Source organism: Sus scrofa, chromosome 1, assembly GCF_000003025.6.
Source record: "Sus scrofa isolate TJ Tabasco breed Duroc chromosome 1, Sscrofa11.1, whole genome shotgun sequence".
Classification (NCBI taxonomy): Eukaryota; Metazoa; Chordata; class Mammalia; order Artiodactyla; family Suidae; genus Sus; species Sus scrofa.
The window spans coordinates 207,711,384-207,727,783 of NC_010443.5; the positions used below are offsets into that span (position 1 = coordinate 207,711,384).

The following is a 16,400-nucleotide window of genomic DNA, read 5'->3' on the forward strand; positions in this document are numbered from 1 at the left end:
CTATAAAATGTGATTGGATGAGAGATGTCTTTTTTTTTTTTTTTTTTTTTTTTACTTTTTCCAAACTTGAAGGTTGGTTGTTTAATTCTAATTCACCTTCAACTCTGTTTTTAAAATAAGTCTAGTTTTCTCATCCATTGATTACTTGGTTGCTCAGCAGTATCATCTCTGGTTTTCCCTTGCTCTTTTTTTAAACAGGTAGAATAATACCAAGCAAAATTCTCTGTAGATTTGACCAATTTGTCTTGTGAAAAGAAATGATGTCCCTGATCTTTCGTGCCCTAGTCTCATCAAAGCTTCAAACATAATTGCTTTCCTCTTGGGATTTTCAGAGTGATGCATGAGAATTACCAGAAGCACATCTGCAGGACTGTTCTGTCCACAGGATAGCAAGCATTCCTACCTCTGTGCTGTTAGTTAGCAAATAGGACAATCTTCCAAAAAGAACATTGTCCTATTTACTGATTATCTAGTCCTAACATTTTCTTTCTTCTTCCTCTCACTGCCTAAGTTGGGGCCATTTTGAATCCCATAGATGTAAGCTCTAAAGAGTAAAAGAAAATGAAAATAAATGCCACTTCTTTTCCAGGCACTGCTGCTGTTTTGTTAACATCTTGACTATTATATAGTCAAGGAAAATATTGAAACAAATGACAAAGATGTGGATTATCTTTGTGTTTCACCTATCCAGCTTTTTCTTAGTTGATGTTTGTTTATATAAGGTGGTTAATGCAAATGGGAAGACAATTACCAGAGGGACAAGAGTGACTTCTGCTCTCCCTCAGGTTGGTCTTAACACTAACAATCATGAAGGAAGAGTAAAACTATAATGAGTCAAGCTTTGTTTCTCTCCCTTGTTCTTTTGTGAACTGTCAGACTCTTGTTAGCCCTGTTTTGGCCCTCTGTATGGTGATAGATGGCTTGCAGAGATTTCACCAGAGGCAACAGATGGGCATGCATTTCTTTTCATGACCCTAAGTTCATAGTGACAAAACTGAGTTTTATGTTTTAGCCACATAAGTTCCTTCCCTTGCCATTCTATGCTTGTAGAAGAAGTGTGACTAGATTTTCTCTAGCTATTCTAAATTTTTTAAAAGTCAGTTTTCAGCTAAAGTTGTGTCTTCTAGGTGGCGAGATTGGCCTGGTGCCTTGCTTTGACACCATTACGTTGGTGGTTTCAGACAGAGAAGCTGGCCCTTTTGTTAATGGCTGTTGCTACAGTGGACCTCATGCAGCTGTCCCTATTCATGAGTCCTTTCCGGTGTATGATCTCAACATCACAGTATATCCAGTGGACAACTACTCACCTTCAATTGCAATAGGTGACAATGTTTTTTTTCTTAAAGGTCATTTACTTCACCTAGAGTCATACCTGTGGTCCAGTGAAATAATGATGCACTAGACTTACAGTGAAAATGGAAAACCCGGAGTTCTTGTCGTGGCTTAGTGATTAGCGAACCTGGCATTCATGGGGATGAGGGTTCGATCCCTGGCCTTGCTCAGTGGGTTGAGGATCTGGCGTTGCAATGAGCTGTGGTGTAGATCACAAACATGGCATGGATCCTGCGTTGCTGTGACTGTGGCATAGTCTGGCAGCTGTGGCTCCAATTTGACCCCTAGCCTGGGAACCTCCATGAGCTGCAGGTGCAGCCTTAAAAAGATTAACAAAAAAAAAAAAAAAAAAAAAAAGGGAAAGCCACCATACAGAATTGCCTTGGATAATTACCTCAATACAAATTTGCGGAAATTCCAAAATCTATAAAATATTACAGAGCAAAAGAATTTACTTGTTTAAAAACTTAGATAATTCCATATTAAGAAACAATGTGTGTGTGTATGTGTGTTTTGGAATGAGGACAACATTGTAATCCTCAAATATTCTGTTTTTATTTCACATGGGAAAACATCATTTGCCTGCTGGAGACAGAGTAATTTATTTTATCCATAATAATTTCTATTAGAACAGAATGAGTTTACCAGAGAGACCATTTATATATATTTAACCTTATTTGCTTTTTAGAAAGTCATCACTTCATAGGCGTTATGTATATGTTCTGCCTCTCAGAAAAAAAATGCAAGCATATGTATGAATGTTATTGTAATTTGCAAACTATCTCCCAAGCAATGTTCTGGAAAGGAAGCATTATCCCTGCAGAATAATTAAGCACCAAGGCATGAAAAAAAATGTTCGTTATGAGCAATTCATAATAGTTCTCAGGCAATTAACGCTCTGACAAACAGAGGTAACAACTGATCTTGAAAAGCACATAAACCACATTTAGTGGCTTATCATTAAAACAGTTTGGCAATTCTTATTTTCATTTGTCACTTCTATAGGGACACAAGGGAAATCAGAGTTCCTTGAGAATGACTAAAGGGCTATACTGGAGCATTTAGTATTTCTGCTGTCTTTCCATTATTGTCTGGCTTACTTATACAAGGAAAAAATATAATTCCATAAGTCAAATTAAATTCCACCCATTACCCCTGAATATTTTCACTGTAAGGAGAATTATGTCAAAGGAAATGAACATCTTCCACGGAAGTGTATTTGCATGTAGGAGGCGTCCCTGAATTGGAATTTAAATCACTCCCTTTTGTCCTCACTATTCTAACTAGAGGATTTCACAATAAGTCATAATTGTATTATTATTTGTATGCAGGTACCATGTTCATTGTAGATGAGGGTTTCTCAGCAGCCCTTACCATTAACCATTTATCTGCCACTGACCCTGACACTGCAGCAGATGACTTGGAATTTGTTTTGGTTTCTCCTCCCCAGTTCGGCTACCTTGAAAACATACTCCCTTCTGAAGGTTTTGAAAAAAGCAATATGGGCATCAGCATAGGTAAGTCATGCTTTCATGTCCAGCAGTAATTTCACCTATGTTTATGACTTTGATAGGTTAGATCATGTTTAATAACTGGGTTAGGACTTCAGAAATGTTCAAAACACTATATACATTCAAAGGATTTATTATTATTGCTGATACTTCTGAATATTATTGTTTTTAATTTTAATTTCCCCATGTATGGAAGTTTACTCTGCAATAAGTGGAATTTCACTTGTGCAAAATATAAGAATAAGTACTGAAGAAATAATATTTTAAAAGGCTCTGAAAGAATACTGTGATAGAATAAATCTGGTGGCACTCACTAGTCTCATTCTCAGTTTTTTAGCACTTTTAAAAAATATTGGCAGAAAAGATTAGTAAATATACTATGGAAGTATTGAAGATAATGACATTGATTTTGAAACCAAAATGTGTCTCAGGGAGTTCCCGCCATGGCTCAGCAGAAACAAATCTGACTAGTATCCATGAGGACGCAGTTTTGATCCCTGGCCTCACTCAGTGGATTAAGGATCTCGCATTGCCGTGAGCTGTGGTGTAGGTCACATATTCAGCTCGGGTATGGTTTGCTGTGGCTGTGGTGTAGGCCAGCAGCTATAGCTCTGATTTGACCCCTAGCCTAGGAACCTCCATATTCCACGGGTACAGTCCTAAAAAGACCCCTCCCCCAAAAAAACTATCTCAGATACTTAAACAGCTCTAGTGTTTCAGGCAAAAACAAAACAACCAAAACGAAAACAGACACCAAAAACAAAATTGTCCAAGGACAACACTTTAGAAATAAATGAAGTAATTGTTCTTTAAGCATGCCCAGGGCATACCTGTCTTAAATATCAGAGAAATATGGATTTAAGATTACTTATTAATGGAGTAACTGAATGTGTACAAAAAACAAGAGCCAGCTATATGCTGCCTATAAGAAACTCACTTCAACTTTAAGGACACACACAGGCTCATTAGAAAGAGATGGAAAAAAAATATTCCATGCAAATGGAAACCAAAGGAGAGCAATATGCTTATTATACACAAAATAGACTTTAAGCCAAAACTGTAAAAAGAGACAAAGAAGGTCATTATATAATGTTAAAGGAGTTAATTCATCAAGAGGACATAATAGTTGTAAATGTACATGCACACAACATTGGAGCACCTAAATATATTAACCAAATACTAACAAATCTGAAGAGAGTAATACACAAAAATACAATAATAGTAGGGACTTTAGTACCCCATTTTCAACAATAGATCTTTCAGATGGAAAATCAATAAGGAAACATTAGACTTGAATGATGTGTTAGACCAAATGAGCCAAAAAGACATATATATACATTCCGTCCAACAAAAGAGGAATACACATTCCTCTCAAGTGCACGTGAAACATTGTTGATAAATCATATGGTGAGTCACAAAACAAGTCTCAGCAAATTTAAAAAGACTGAAATCATACCAAGTATCTTTTTTGACCATAAGGGTATGAAATTAAAACCAATAACAGGAGGTAACTAGAATATTCATTAATATATGAAAATTAAACAACACACTTCTGAACAATCAATGGGGTCAAAGATGAAATAAAAAAGAAATTAAAAAATCTGAAAATGAAAATGGAAACACAGCACTCTAAAACATGAAATGCAGCAAAAGCTGCATCAAAAAATTAATCAACCTAACCTTATGCCTCAAGGTACTTAGAAAAACAGTAATATATAAAGTCCAAATATATAAAGTCCAAACTTAACAGAAGGAAAGAGATAACAAAGATTAAAGTGGAAACAAATAAAATAGAAAAAAACAATAGAAGAGATCAACAAAACTGAGTTAATTTTTTAAAAAAGATAAGTGAAATTGACAAATCTTTAGACTTATCAAGAAAAAGAAAGAACTCAAATAAATAAAATCTGAAATGACAAAGGTAACGTTACAACTGATACAGAAATATGAAAGTTCGTTAAGAGACTGCTAAGGACAATTATACACCAACAAATTGGACAACATAGGGACATAATACTTACCAAACCTGAATTCTGAAGAAATAAAAAATCTGAACAGATCAATAACAAAAGATTTAATCAGTAATCTAAAATCTCCCAACAAAGGAACTCCCAGGAGCTGATGGCTTCACGGGTGATTTCTACAAAACATATAAAGAAGAATTAGCACTATTTTTCCTCAAACTCTTTCCCAAAAATGCAAGAGGAAGAAGGAATACTTACAAACTCATTTTACAAGGTTGGTCTTACTCTGATACCAAAGCCAGATGAGGATACTACAAGAAAAGAAAACTGCAGACCAAAACATTTGATGAATATAGATGCAAAAATTCTCCACAAAATGTTAACATAGCAAAGCAATCAATAGCATATCAAAAAGCCATACACCATGATCAAGTGGTATTTATACATGTGGTGCAAGGATAGTTCAACTTAGACAATTCAATAAATATGATACACATTGATAGAATGAAAGACAAAAATCCTATGATCATCTCTGTAGGTACAGAAAAGCATTTGACAAAATTCAGCATACTTTTATGATAAAAACTCTTGACAAGTTGAGTATAGAAGGAACATACCTCAACATAATAAAGGCTGTGTATGATGAACCCACAGCTGGCATCATACTCAACAGTGAAAGCTTGAAAGCTTTCCCTTCAAGATCACAAACAAAACAAGGGTGCCCACTCTCATCACTCCTTTTCAACATAGTACTGAAAGTCATAGCCAGAGCAATTAAGCAAGCAAGAATAAAAGGCCTCCAAATCAGTAGAGAAGAAATAAAATGTTTTTGTTTGCAGATGACATGGTATCATACATAGAAATTTCTAAAGACTTCACCAGAAACTGTTAGAACCAATCAAGAGATTCAGTAAAGTTTCAGGGCACATAACCAACTTACAAAAATCAGTTTTCTTTCAGACAATAAATTATCTGAAAAAGAAATAGAGAAATCAGTCTCATTTATGTTAGCATCAAAAACCATAAGATACTTAGGAATAAATTAAATGAAGTAGAAGATTTATATACAAAAAGCTGTAAGATGTAGAATTGATTTTTTTTTATGGCCGCACCCACAGCATATGAAAGTTCCCCAGCTAGGGGTTGAATGGAAACTGCAGCAGCAAGGCTATGCCATAGCCACAGCGACACCGGATCCAAGCCTTGTCTGTGTTTGGTAATGCTGGATCCTTAACCCACTGAGCAAGGCTAGGGATCAAACCTGCATCCTAACGAACACTTTGTTGGGTTCTTAACTGGCTGAGTCACAACGAGAACTCCAGAATTGATATCTTGATGAAAGAAATTGAGGAAGACACAAACAAACTGAAAAATATCCTATATTCATGGATTGAAAGGGTTAATATTGTTAAAATGTCCATACTACCCAAAGCTATCTATACATTCAGTGCAATCTCTATTAAAATCCCAATGGCATTTTTTACAGAAATAGAACAATCAATACTAAAATATGTATGGAACCACAAAAGACCTCAGATAGCCAAAGCAGTCTTCAGAAAGAGGAACAAAACTGGAGCCATCACACCTCCTGATTTCATGCTTTTATTACAAAGCTATAGTAATCAAAACAGTATCATATTAGCATGAATATAAACACATACATCAATAGAACAGAATAGAGAGCCCAGAAATAAAGCCATGTATATATAGTCAATTAATTTTTAACAAGGAGTCAAAAATATGCAATGGGCTGGGAGTTCCTGTTGTGGCTCAGCAGTAACGAACCTGAGTAGGATCCATGAGGATGCATGTTTGATTCCTGACCTCACTCAGTGGATTAAGGATCTGGCATTGCTGGGAGCTATGGTGTAGTTTGCTGATGCTGCTTGGATCCCATGTTGCTGTGACCATGGTGTAGGCCAGCACATGTAGGTCCAATTTGACCCCTAGCCTGGGAACGTGCATATGCTGTGGATGCAGCCCTAAAAAGCAAAATATATTCAAGAAATGGTGCTGTTAAAAATGGACAGCCACATGCAAAGCAAAAGAATGAAACTGGATCACTATCTCAAAGCATATAGCAAAAATTAACTCAAAACAGATTGAAGACTTTAATATAAGATTTGAAATCACAAAACTCCTAGAAGAAAATATAGGCAGTAAGCTCCTTCATGTGGGTCTTGGTGATAACTTTTTTTAAAATTTGATGCCAAAAGCAAAGGCAAAAAAGCAAAAATCATTAAGTGGGACTACATTAAACTAAATTTTCTTCTTTATGGAAAAGGAACAGTCAACTAAATGGAAAGGCAAATATAGAATGGGAGAAAATATTTTCAAGCCATACCTCGGATAAAAATTAATGTCTAAAATATATAAATTACTTATATAACTCAATACAACAAGCTCAAACAATCTGATTAAAAAATGATCAGAGGACTTGAACAGACATTTCTCCAGAGAAGTCATGCCGATGGTGGAACAGGTACATGAAAAAGTCCTCAGCATCACTAATCATCAGGGAAATGACAATTGAAACCACAATGATACATCACGTCCCACCTGTTAGAATGGTTCTTACTAAAATGACAAGAGATAACAAATGCTGTGAGGATGTAGAGAAAAGGGTACCCTGGTACACTGTTAGTTGGGAATATAAATTGGTACAGTCACTATGGAGGCACCTCAAAAAATTAAAGGTAGATCTTCCATATGATCCAGCAATTCCACTTCTGACCAAAGGAAATGGAAACAGGATATTGAAGAGATATTTACACTTCCATGCTCGTTACAGCATTATTCACAGTAGCTAACATATGGAAATAATCTTAAGTGTCTACTGATGGATGAATGGACAAAAAAATGTGGTATATATAGACAGTAGAATATTATTCAGCCATGAGAAAGAAAGTAATGCTGCCATTTGCAACAATATTGGGTGGACCTTGAGAGCATTATTTTAAGTGAAGTTCATCAGACAGAGAAAGACCAATACTGTATGGTCTCAGGTGGAATCTAAAAATAATGAACTCATAGAGACAGAAACTAGAATAGTGGTTACCAGAGGCTGAAGCATGGCAATGGCAGAGATGGGGTTCCACAGGGGAGATAGTGTTTGAAGGCTATAAACTTTTGGTTATAAAACGAGTAATTTCTGGGGGTCTAAAGTATGGTAAGATCACTATAGTTAACGGTATTGTATTACCTACCTCAAAGTTGCTTCAAGGGTAGAGCTTTGATGTTCTCATCATAACACTAATAGCAAAGTGGTAATTATGTGAGGTTTAATGATATGTTAACTAACCTTCTTTTGATAAATACTTTGTGATATATGCATGTATCAAATCATTATGTTGTTCACCTTAAATTTGCACAATCTTATGTGAATTTATCTCTGTAAAGTTGGGAGAAAGATGAATTGTTTTACAGTTTATGCATTTTCTCCTGTAACTTAATATACAACAAAGAGCATTTTTCTCTTATGACTTAAGGCAGTATCACCAAAGTACCAGGTCAGTTAATTCCACTCAATCCTGTCTGTTGCTTAGTATGTGTGTCAAGCAGGCAGATGATTGATTTACTCTTATTTTGCCTTGATATGAAAGAGATGGTCCTTTTCTTATTCAAGCATGACAAGAACTGCTCACACAGCAGCACTGGTTTTAATCAAAGGAAGGTCTCTCTGACATTCATTCCAAATCCATAAAGAATGTTTACAAAATCCCTACACATCCTGATTAGCAGTTATTGCCCTTCTGTTCTCCATGCAAATTTTAACTCTTCCTTATAATTTATGGATATTTGTTTTTATGTCGATGGTTGATAGCCGTTATAGCAGCCCCTAATAGCTCATTCTTAGGTCAACTGCTGTAATTGCTTATGGCTTTCCTGAGAAACAGACTATTGGGTTAAGGATTGAGGACCGGTAGCTTGGAAAATAAATCTTTTTCTTACTTACCTACTCCATCTTGGTGTGCTCTAGCTTCATTTCAGTGGAAAGACATGAAGGCTTTGCACATTAACTATGTGCAGTCCAGGCATCTGAGGATGGAACCAACGGCCGACCAGTTCATGGTATATGTAACAGATGGGAAGCAACGCTCCTCGGAGATACCATTTTACATTATCATCAACCCCACAAATGATGAAGCTCCTGACTTTGTAGTGCAGAATTTTACTGTAAGAATGATATCAGAACATTCCCTTTCTCTTCTATCATTTTCTAATTTTCATTTTCACCTAGCCAGTTTACATTAGTCTCAGTGCACTTGCATTTAAGTTGATGAAGAGTAAGGAGGGCAGTAATCTATGTTATTTAATGCAGTCACTTGAAAAATATTTTTCTTAAGGATGATGGTAATGATAATAATTGCTAACATACAGCAGTTGCATGGTTGTTATTAGAGTTGCATATCTATAGGATGGAGTATATACTAGGTTGTAGGTATACTCCACACCCTTTACATGTATTCATATTGAATACTCATGATAGGGTTTTAGAGTGATGATATTATTGCCATTTAATAACTGCAAAAATAAGAATTAGAGGTTAAGTTAATGGAGTTCCCTTGTGGTGTAGTGGGTTAAGAGTCCAGCATTGTCACCGCAGCAGCTCGGTGCTGTGCACAGGTTTGCTCCCTGGTTCAAGAACTTCCACAAGCTGTGGGCACGCCCCCCCCCAAAAAAAAGATTAAAAAAAAAAAGAGAGATTAAGTTAGTGGCCTAAGATGACAGCTTGGAGGTAAGTGGCATATAGGGGGTTTTGCACCCAAGTGGTCTTATTTTCAACTGCACATCCTCTTAGCCAGTGTGATGGTAGAAGAGGCTCCTAAATCACAAATTATAGGCTGTTTATAAAGATACAGTAAATAAAAAGATAAAATTTGGACTATTATTTTTATGCAGTTTAAAATGTTTTTTTTTCATTTTTTTAATTACTCAAATGAATTTATCACATCTGTAGTTGTATAATGATCATAACAATCTGATTTCACAGGATTTCCATCCCACAGCCCAGGTAAAATGGTTTTTATAGTACATAACAATATTTGTCGGTTTTATTTAAAAATTCAGATATGTAGTTAAAATGGCCCAGGAGAGAACTGCTAAGACAAAAGCTGTTTTCTTTTTAAGAATAATAATAGATACTCTGGGCTAAAGAAGTTAGAATATTGAGAAGCATACACAGTGAAATATGAAATTCTCCTTCCTCAACAGACCCTACCCATAGTCACTCTCCGTCAGTTGAGTTTTTAGTGATTAATTCCCACAGAAATAATTTGTGCACATGCCAGTGATATGTATGTGTATATGTGATTTTTCTGTATTTTTTTACCTATAAATGAAAAATCATACCCTACTATCTACTTAAAAAACACTTAAAAACTTAATTTTGTATACGTAAATCTTCTCATATCAGCATATAATCCTTTTTAAGCAATCCTAATTTTGTATAATTATTTAAAAATTATAATTATGTTTGTGTAATTATTTTTGTATAATATAAAAAGTATTTTTGGATAGCAAATCACGATTAAATGAATAAGCGTGGGCTTTGGAATAAAAGGGGCTGTGTGCTAGCTGTAAGGTCCTGGGTTAGTTATTTCTCCTTGTTTCTGTTTCCTCATCTGCAAAGAGTGTATCAAATCTTTCTTTGGGGGTAGCCACAATGATCAGAATGGTCAGGCACATAGAAAACCCTTAATAAACAGGTACATTCATATTATTGTTTGTCATTAAGTTTGTCATTTTTTTTTTTTTGGACATTAACCAAAGCACATTATCTATTTTGAAACCATTATTTTGTCTTATTTTCCAGTAAGAATCATCAGATTCTAAATGCTGAAGTCTTTATTTGATTTTAATTTTCTACTGAGTCTTAATGGTATAGGAGAGCCACCTCAGGATGAGATTTAAGAGCCAGCTCCTGCCTCTCCTCTTCTGTTGGCACATGGACTTCTCTGGAGAGCACTTCAGTAATTATGAGAAAGAAAAAAAAAATCACAAATGATTCCTTCTATCCCTACCTCTCTTGTCTTGTATGTATCTAGGGTTGGGATTTCTGAAATAATTAGGCCACTGGGAATTTGTCTCTTGCTCTTCTCTGAAAGTAATCATACTTTTTTCCCCTCAGTGCATTCCTTGGAGAAGCTGTTGAAAAGCAACAACTATGGAGCCCCATGTGTTCCTGAAAGAGCTGGCTTTAAGCTTAAAGCGATTTTTTTAATGGGCATATTTATTTTGCTCTCTTGTGAAAAAAAGGGTATTTATTTTTTAGCTAGCTGGGCTCCCATCAAGTTGTGCTGCAACTTGCAAAAAAATAAATAAATAAATAAATTGAGGTCTTAGTTTATTATAATCCATTTCAAAGCTGTCTACTAGTGAGTTTCTGCATTATGTGTATATTGAGCTAAACCATCTATGTATAACCTCAGTCAACAATTGAATGTGCAAAAAAGAATCCCACAGTTTTTTCAATCAAGTTTCCTAGCCATCTTGCGAATGAATTTATCATTTTGTAAATGAGAATGGTTGTCATACAGTGAGTCCAAGAACCCCAAGCTTTATAAAGAAAGATAATTAGAACATCTTTTCAGGCTACTTTATTTATTTAAGTTTTTGGAGAAAAAGACAAGTTTCCATCAAAGATAATTTCATAATTCTTTTTGGGAGGGCAGGGATCAAACCCATGCTACAGTTGCAGCTTGCACCACAGCTGCAGCAATGCCAGATCCTTAACCCATTGCACCACAGGGGAGCTTCCTGATTTCATAATTCTATCCTTGTGCATTAAATTATGATACCATCTTAGTTATTAACAAGTAGGGTGGATAAAAAAAGCCAGCATAATTTTAGCTCAAATATCAGATGTTATGATTCTTCTTTATACACATTCAGGGAAGAGTAGCTGTCGGAAGGCTCTTGTCAAAGTTATTAAGAGATATTGAAGAGAAAGTTCATTTTTACAAGTATGTCTCCTTCACAGCTAAAATGTCTACTCAGATGGGAAGACATTCCTCGGCTCCTTCACACCTTGCATTTCTTGTTTAGTCATATTTAGTAGCACTAGATATTTTCCTTGCATTATAATTCTTGATGGATAGGCCCTCCCAGTCTCATCTGACTTTGATTCCTTTGGATATGCACATTTCCACAATGTACAGTGACACTGCAGGTGCCCAATAAGCACGTTAAACTTCTATACTCACATTATTTAGATCTTTTTGCTATATTTCAGAATACGAAACAGGAATATTTCGTCGCTATGAGAAAAAGAAGACAAAGGATGACTAAGTACCATGTCAATTGTACTCATGGTTCTAAATAACCTGTAGGAGCTGAAATGCATTTAGTTTTCTTTGTGCTGGAAGGATTATGAAGTGTGAAGTCATTCGGGAAAATTAAAGGTGTTATGATTAGGCAGAAATAAGGTACCCAGAATTAAAATACACACCATTGTGCATCCAGAAGCATCCTCTCCATTGTTACTGACTGTAATTGAAATACAGACATTTTTACTACAGTGATAGAAATTAAAAACATTCAATGCGAATAGCAGATATTTGTGCCATTTCTAAAACAGAAACGCAAGAATTGTGAAAGCAACATGGTCCAGAAGGTTAAAATAACAAGCTAGGATCTGAAGACAGGGTCTGCACTCGGTTTTACAACTCTGTGACTTCCAGAAAGCAAGCATCCTTTTGGTTGCTTTTCCCCCTACCTTTAAATTATGCATTATATGGATATGAGATTATGTGTAATTCTCCTTGGTCCTTCATGGAGGACTTTGAAATGAAGTGCTTTGAAATATTCAGAAAAAAAAATGTGAGAAATATTAATGGATTTGGTTTTGTCTTCTAAGGTCATGTTAAATGAGAAACTTCTTTTTAGGACCATATTACATATAAATCTCATGGAAAGTTTGCAAGGATATCTTAAAATTATTCTAGGATATCTTAAAATTATTTATTTTGAGCAGTTTGCCGAAAGAAAGGTTTTACTTCATCTGTAGCTGACTTTTCTGACTTGTTTTGCTTTAGGTGTGTGAGGGTCAGATGAGAGAGCTGGATTCTTCCATCATCAATGCTGCTGACCTTGACATTCCTAAGGACGCTTTGCTCTTCACCATCACTCACCAACCACGTCATGGCTTCCTCATCAACAAAGTGTTTATCAAAGACTTTTCTCAATACAAGCAGCCTGCCAGCCCTAACCAGAAGCACGAACTTGTTTACAATTTTTCCATGGAACTTCTCAAGAATGGTATGCCATGTTTCATTTCACTTTGTTGATGTCGATTATAATAATTTAACCCAGAAAAGACAATAATAAATCACAGAAACAGGATGTGAATAAATGACATTCATCTACTTTATTCATTTATCCCTCCAGGGTTTTTCTCTAGGCTCTGGATTAATGCAGGGTGAAAAGCCCCAGAGAGAGAGAGTGGGTAATTGAACAGGAAATAACATGTTTTCTTTCACTTTTAGAGCATCTATAACAATGATATTTGTGATTTGGGGTATTACCTCAAGCTTTTAATGTCTTAGTAAAAAATTCTTTTTTAAAACTATTGAGATCATGGACGTAAATTTGAGTCTTCTCTACCAAAACTTCCACATTTGTAGCAAATATAGAGCGACATGTAATAACTCATAATATCTGAAGAGATAATTTGTTCTTTAAGGAAATGACCCACTGGGATAACAGCCTGAATTATTTTTATTTATTTATTTATTTATCTGCTTATTTATTTATCTTTTCTGGGGCCGCACCTGTGGCATATGGAGGTTCCCAGACTAGGGGTCGAATCAGAGCTTTAGCTGCTGGCCTAAACCACAGAGCTGCATCTGCAACCTACACCACAGCTCATAGCAATGCCAGATCCTTAACCCATTGAGTGAGCCAGGGATCAAACCTGCAACCTCATGGTTCCTAGTCAGATTCATTAACCACTGAGCCACGAGGGGAACTCCCAAATTATTTTTTCATTATTCTTTTTGAAAAATTAATCTTTTCTCATTTAACATATATATGCATGCTTTAAAATGTTTGAGAAAAGTGTGCTGGTTCTAGAATCACCGTCTACTCTCACTCTCCTTCCTGCCCTTCCTCCCGGTATTCTGTTTACCCCTCCTGAGTGGTCCTTTCCCTCCTTCACTGTGCCAGACAACACCAGCCTTCAGAATCAGTCCACTATGGACCTCTCCGTGGAGCTCACCCCACCTTCCAAACACTTCTTTCTCTCCATTTGTTTCATCCAGCACTTGTTCGACATTTCCTACTGTCTTTTTATTATTATTATTATTATTATTATTATTCTCTTTTTTGTCCATCCCATGCCATATGCAATTCCCGGGCCAGGGATCATGTCCATACTGAAGTCGTGACCTATGCTGCAGCTGCAGCAACAATGTATCCTAAATCCACTCTGCCTGCCTGAGATCAAACCTGCATCCTCCCGCTGCGGAGATGCCACTGATCAAGGGGATCATGGCACCATGGCAGGAACTCCTACTGTCTAAAAAAAAATTAAAGTATAGTTGATTTACAATATTGTGCCAATTTCTGCTGTATAGCAAAGTGACTAAGTCATACATATATATGTTTCTTTTACTCATATTATCTTCCATCATTTTCTTTGTCAAAAGATTGGATATAGTTCCCTATGCTTATCTCCATTGTCTTTTAATTTTTTTCTTTCCCCAACTAGAGTGTAAGCTCTCTGCTCCAAAGTTTATGTTTCAGGAGTTGCACCATATCATCTGAATTGGAAAAGCTAATTCACACGTTTCTCAAATGCAAACATGTTTTATCATATGCAAAGAAATCGGTTGTAGAGCTGAAATGGTATTACCAGACAAATAACTGTGTGTGGTGAATAATACAATATACTGTTACAATATTTTTGGAAATTTAAGACCAAGGCAAAAGAAATAGTAATTCAAATTTTATTCTCGAGAAAGACAGTTTTTAAAAACTAACACTCAGTGATTATTATTAGATTAAATGAATATTATATGCATGTAGTTTTGTTTGCATTACACAATCATTTTGAAGAAAAAATTTTAAATTTTCATCTAAATTAATATTTCAGTGACATTCTTAGAGATTAGATTTTTCACCTCTATTTTAGTTTGATTCATTTACGTCTTCCTTTTTTTGGTAAACTTTAGTATATTCTCACCTCTGCCCCCACCAAACAAACAGAACTTAGAAACTGCTACCATATTATGTAGTCTGTTTTTTTCTTATCAACTATTATAAGAATCTTTTTACTTTTAAAATGTTAAATTGAAAATATGATTGTGATAATTACAGTGTTTCATTATATAGACTATAATTTTATTACAACTGTCTCCTTTTAAATATGCAGATTTTCATATTTTGATATTGTAAGTTACATAACAATAAATATTTTACATATATTTATGTGACATAAATCTTGGCATCTATCTCAATATTTCTTCTGCATAAATTTTTATAGTGAGATGACTCGATATAAAAAGAGCAGCACTTACAACACTTTTGGGGAAAAATTTGTCATTGCCACCATGTGCATGGGTATGCCTATTTTCCTAATCAAGAACTGATATCATTTTTTTTTGTCTTTTTGTCATTTTTAGGGCTGCCCCGGTGGCATATGAAGGTTCCCAGGCTAGGGGTTGAATCCAAACTGCAGTCGCCAGCCTACACCACATCCACAGCAATGTGGGATCTGAGCCCTGTCCGTGACCTACACCACAGCTCACGGCAATGCTGGATCCTTAACCCATGGAGCAAGGCCAGGGATTGAACCCATGTCCTCATGGATACTAGTTGGATTCATTAACTACTGAGCCATGACATGGGAATTACTTTTTTTGTTTTTGGATATCATTTTTAAAAACCTTTGCAAATTTGTCAGTGAGGGGTCTTTTGTTACCTTGATTTGAAATTCTTAGATTATGAGTAGGATTGAACATATTTTCATGTCATCGATCATGTGAATAATGTCTGTTGCCTGTTTTTCTGTCAGTTAATACTGATTAATAAAGGATCATTAAATATTTTTTTATATTTTTGTCATGTTACAAATAAGTTTTTCAATGTTTTTTTATATAGAGAAATAAAAATTGTAAGTAGTAAAATTTATTGTTATTTTTCTTCATGCACTTTTGTTTTTGTATTAGGAAGACCTTCCACAGCCAGGACTAAGATATTTATTTATGTTTTCTTCCAAATCCTTTAAAACATGTTTATTGAGATAAAGCTCACATGTCATAGTATTCACCAATTTAAAGTGCACAGTTCAGTGGCTTTTAGTGTATTCATTATAATCAATTTTAGAACATTTTCATTACTTCCCCCCAAAGTAACCCCATACCTGTTAGCAGTCACTCTTATCCCTCCCTCCCTGAAAACCTGGCAACAGCTAACCTACTTTCTATTTCTATAGATTTGTCTGTTCTGAACAGTTTATATAAGTGAAAACATATAAATGGAATATGTGATCTTTTGTAACTGGCTTCTTTTATTTAGCATAATGCTTTCAAGATTCATCTGCGGTATAGCATGAGTCAATACTCCATTACTTTTTATTGACAAATAATATTCT

At 35.4% G+C, this 16,400-nt stretch overlaps 1 protein-coding gene across 11 annotated transcripts in view; it reads left to right on the forward strand.

Moving 5' to 3' along the window:
- The window catches only part of FREM1 (FRAS1 related extracellular matrix 1), a 268,715-nt gene that overhangs the window by 175,573 nt on the left and 76,742 nt on the right, over positions 1-16,400 (forward strand). For all 11 annotated transcript variants that reach the window (XM_021063564.1, XM_021063514.1, XM_021063573.1 and 8 more), the window contains 4 exons: positions 1,128-1,322; positions 2,664-2,849; positions 8,787-8,983; positions 12,844-13,066. In XM_021063564.1, the coding sequence (XP_020919223.1) occupies positions 1,128-1,322; positions 2,664-2,849; positions 8,787-8,983; positions 12,844-13,066 (801 nt within the window). The remainder of the gene's footprint in view (positions 1-1,127; positions 1,323-2,663; positions 2,850-8,786; positions 8,984-12,843; positions 13,067-16,400) is intronic.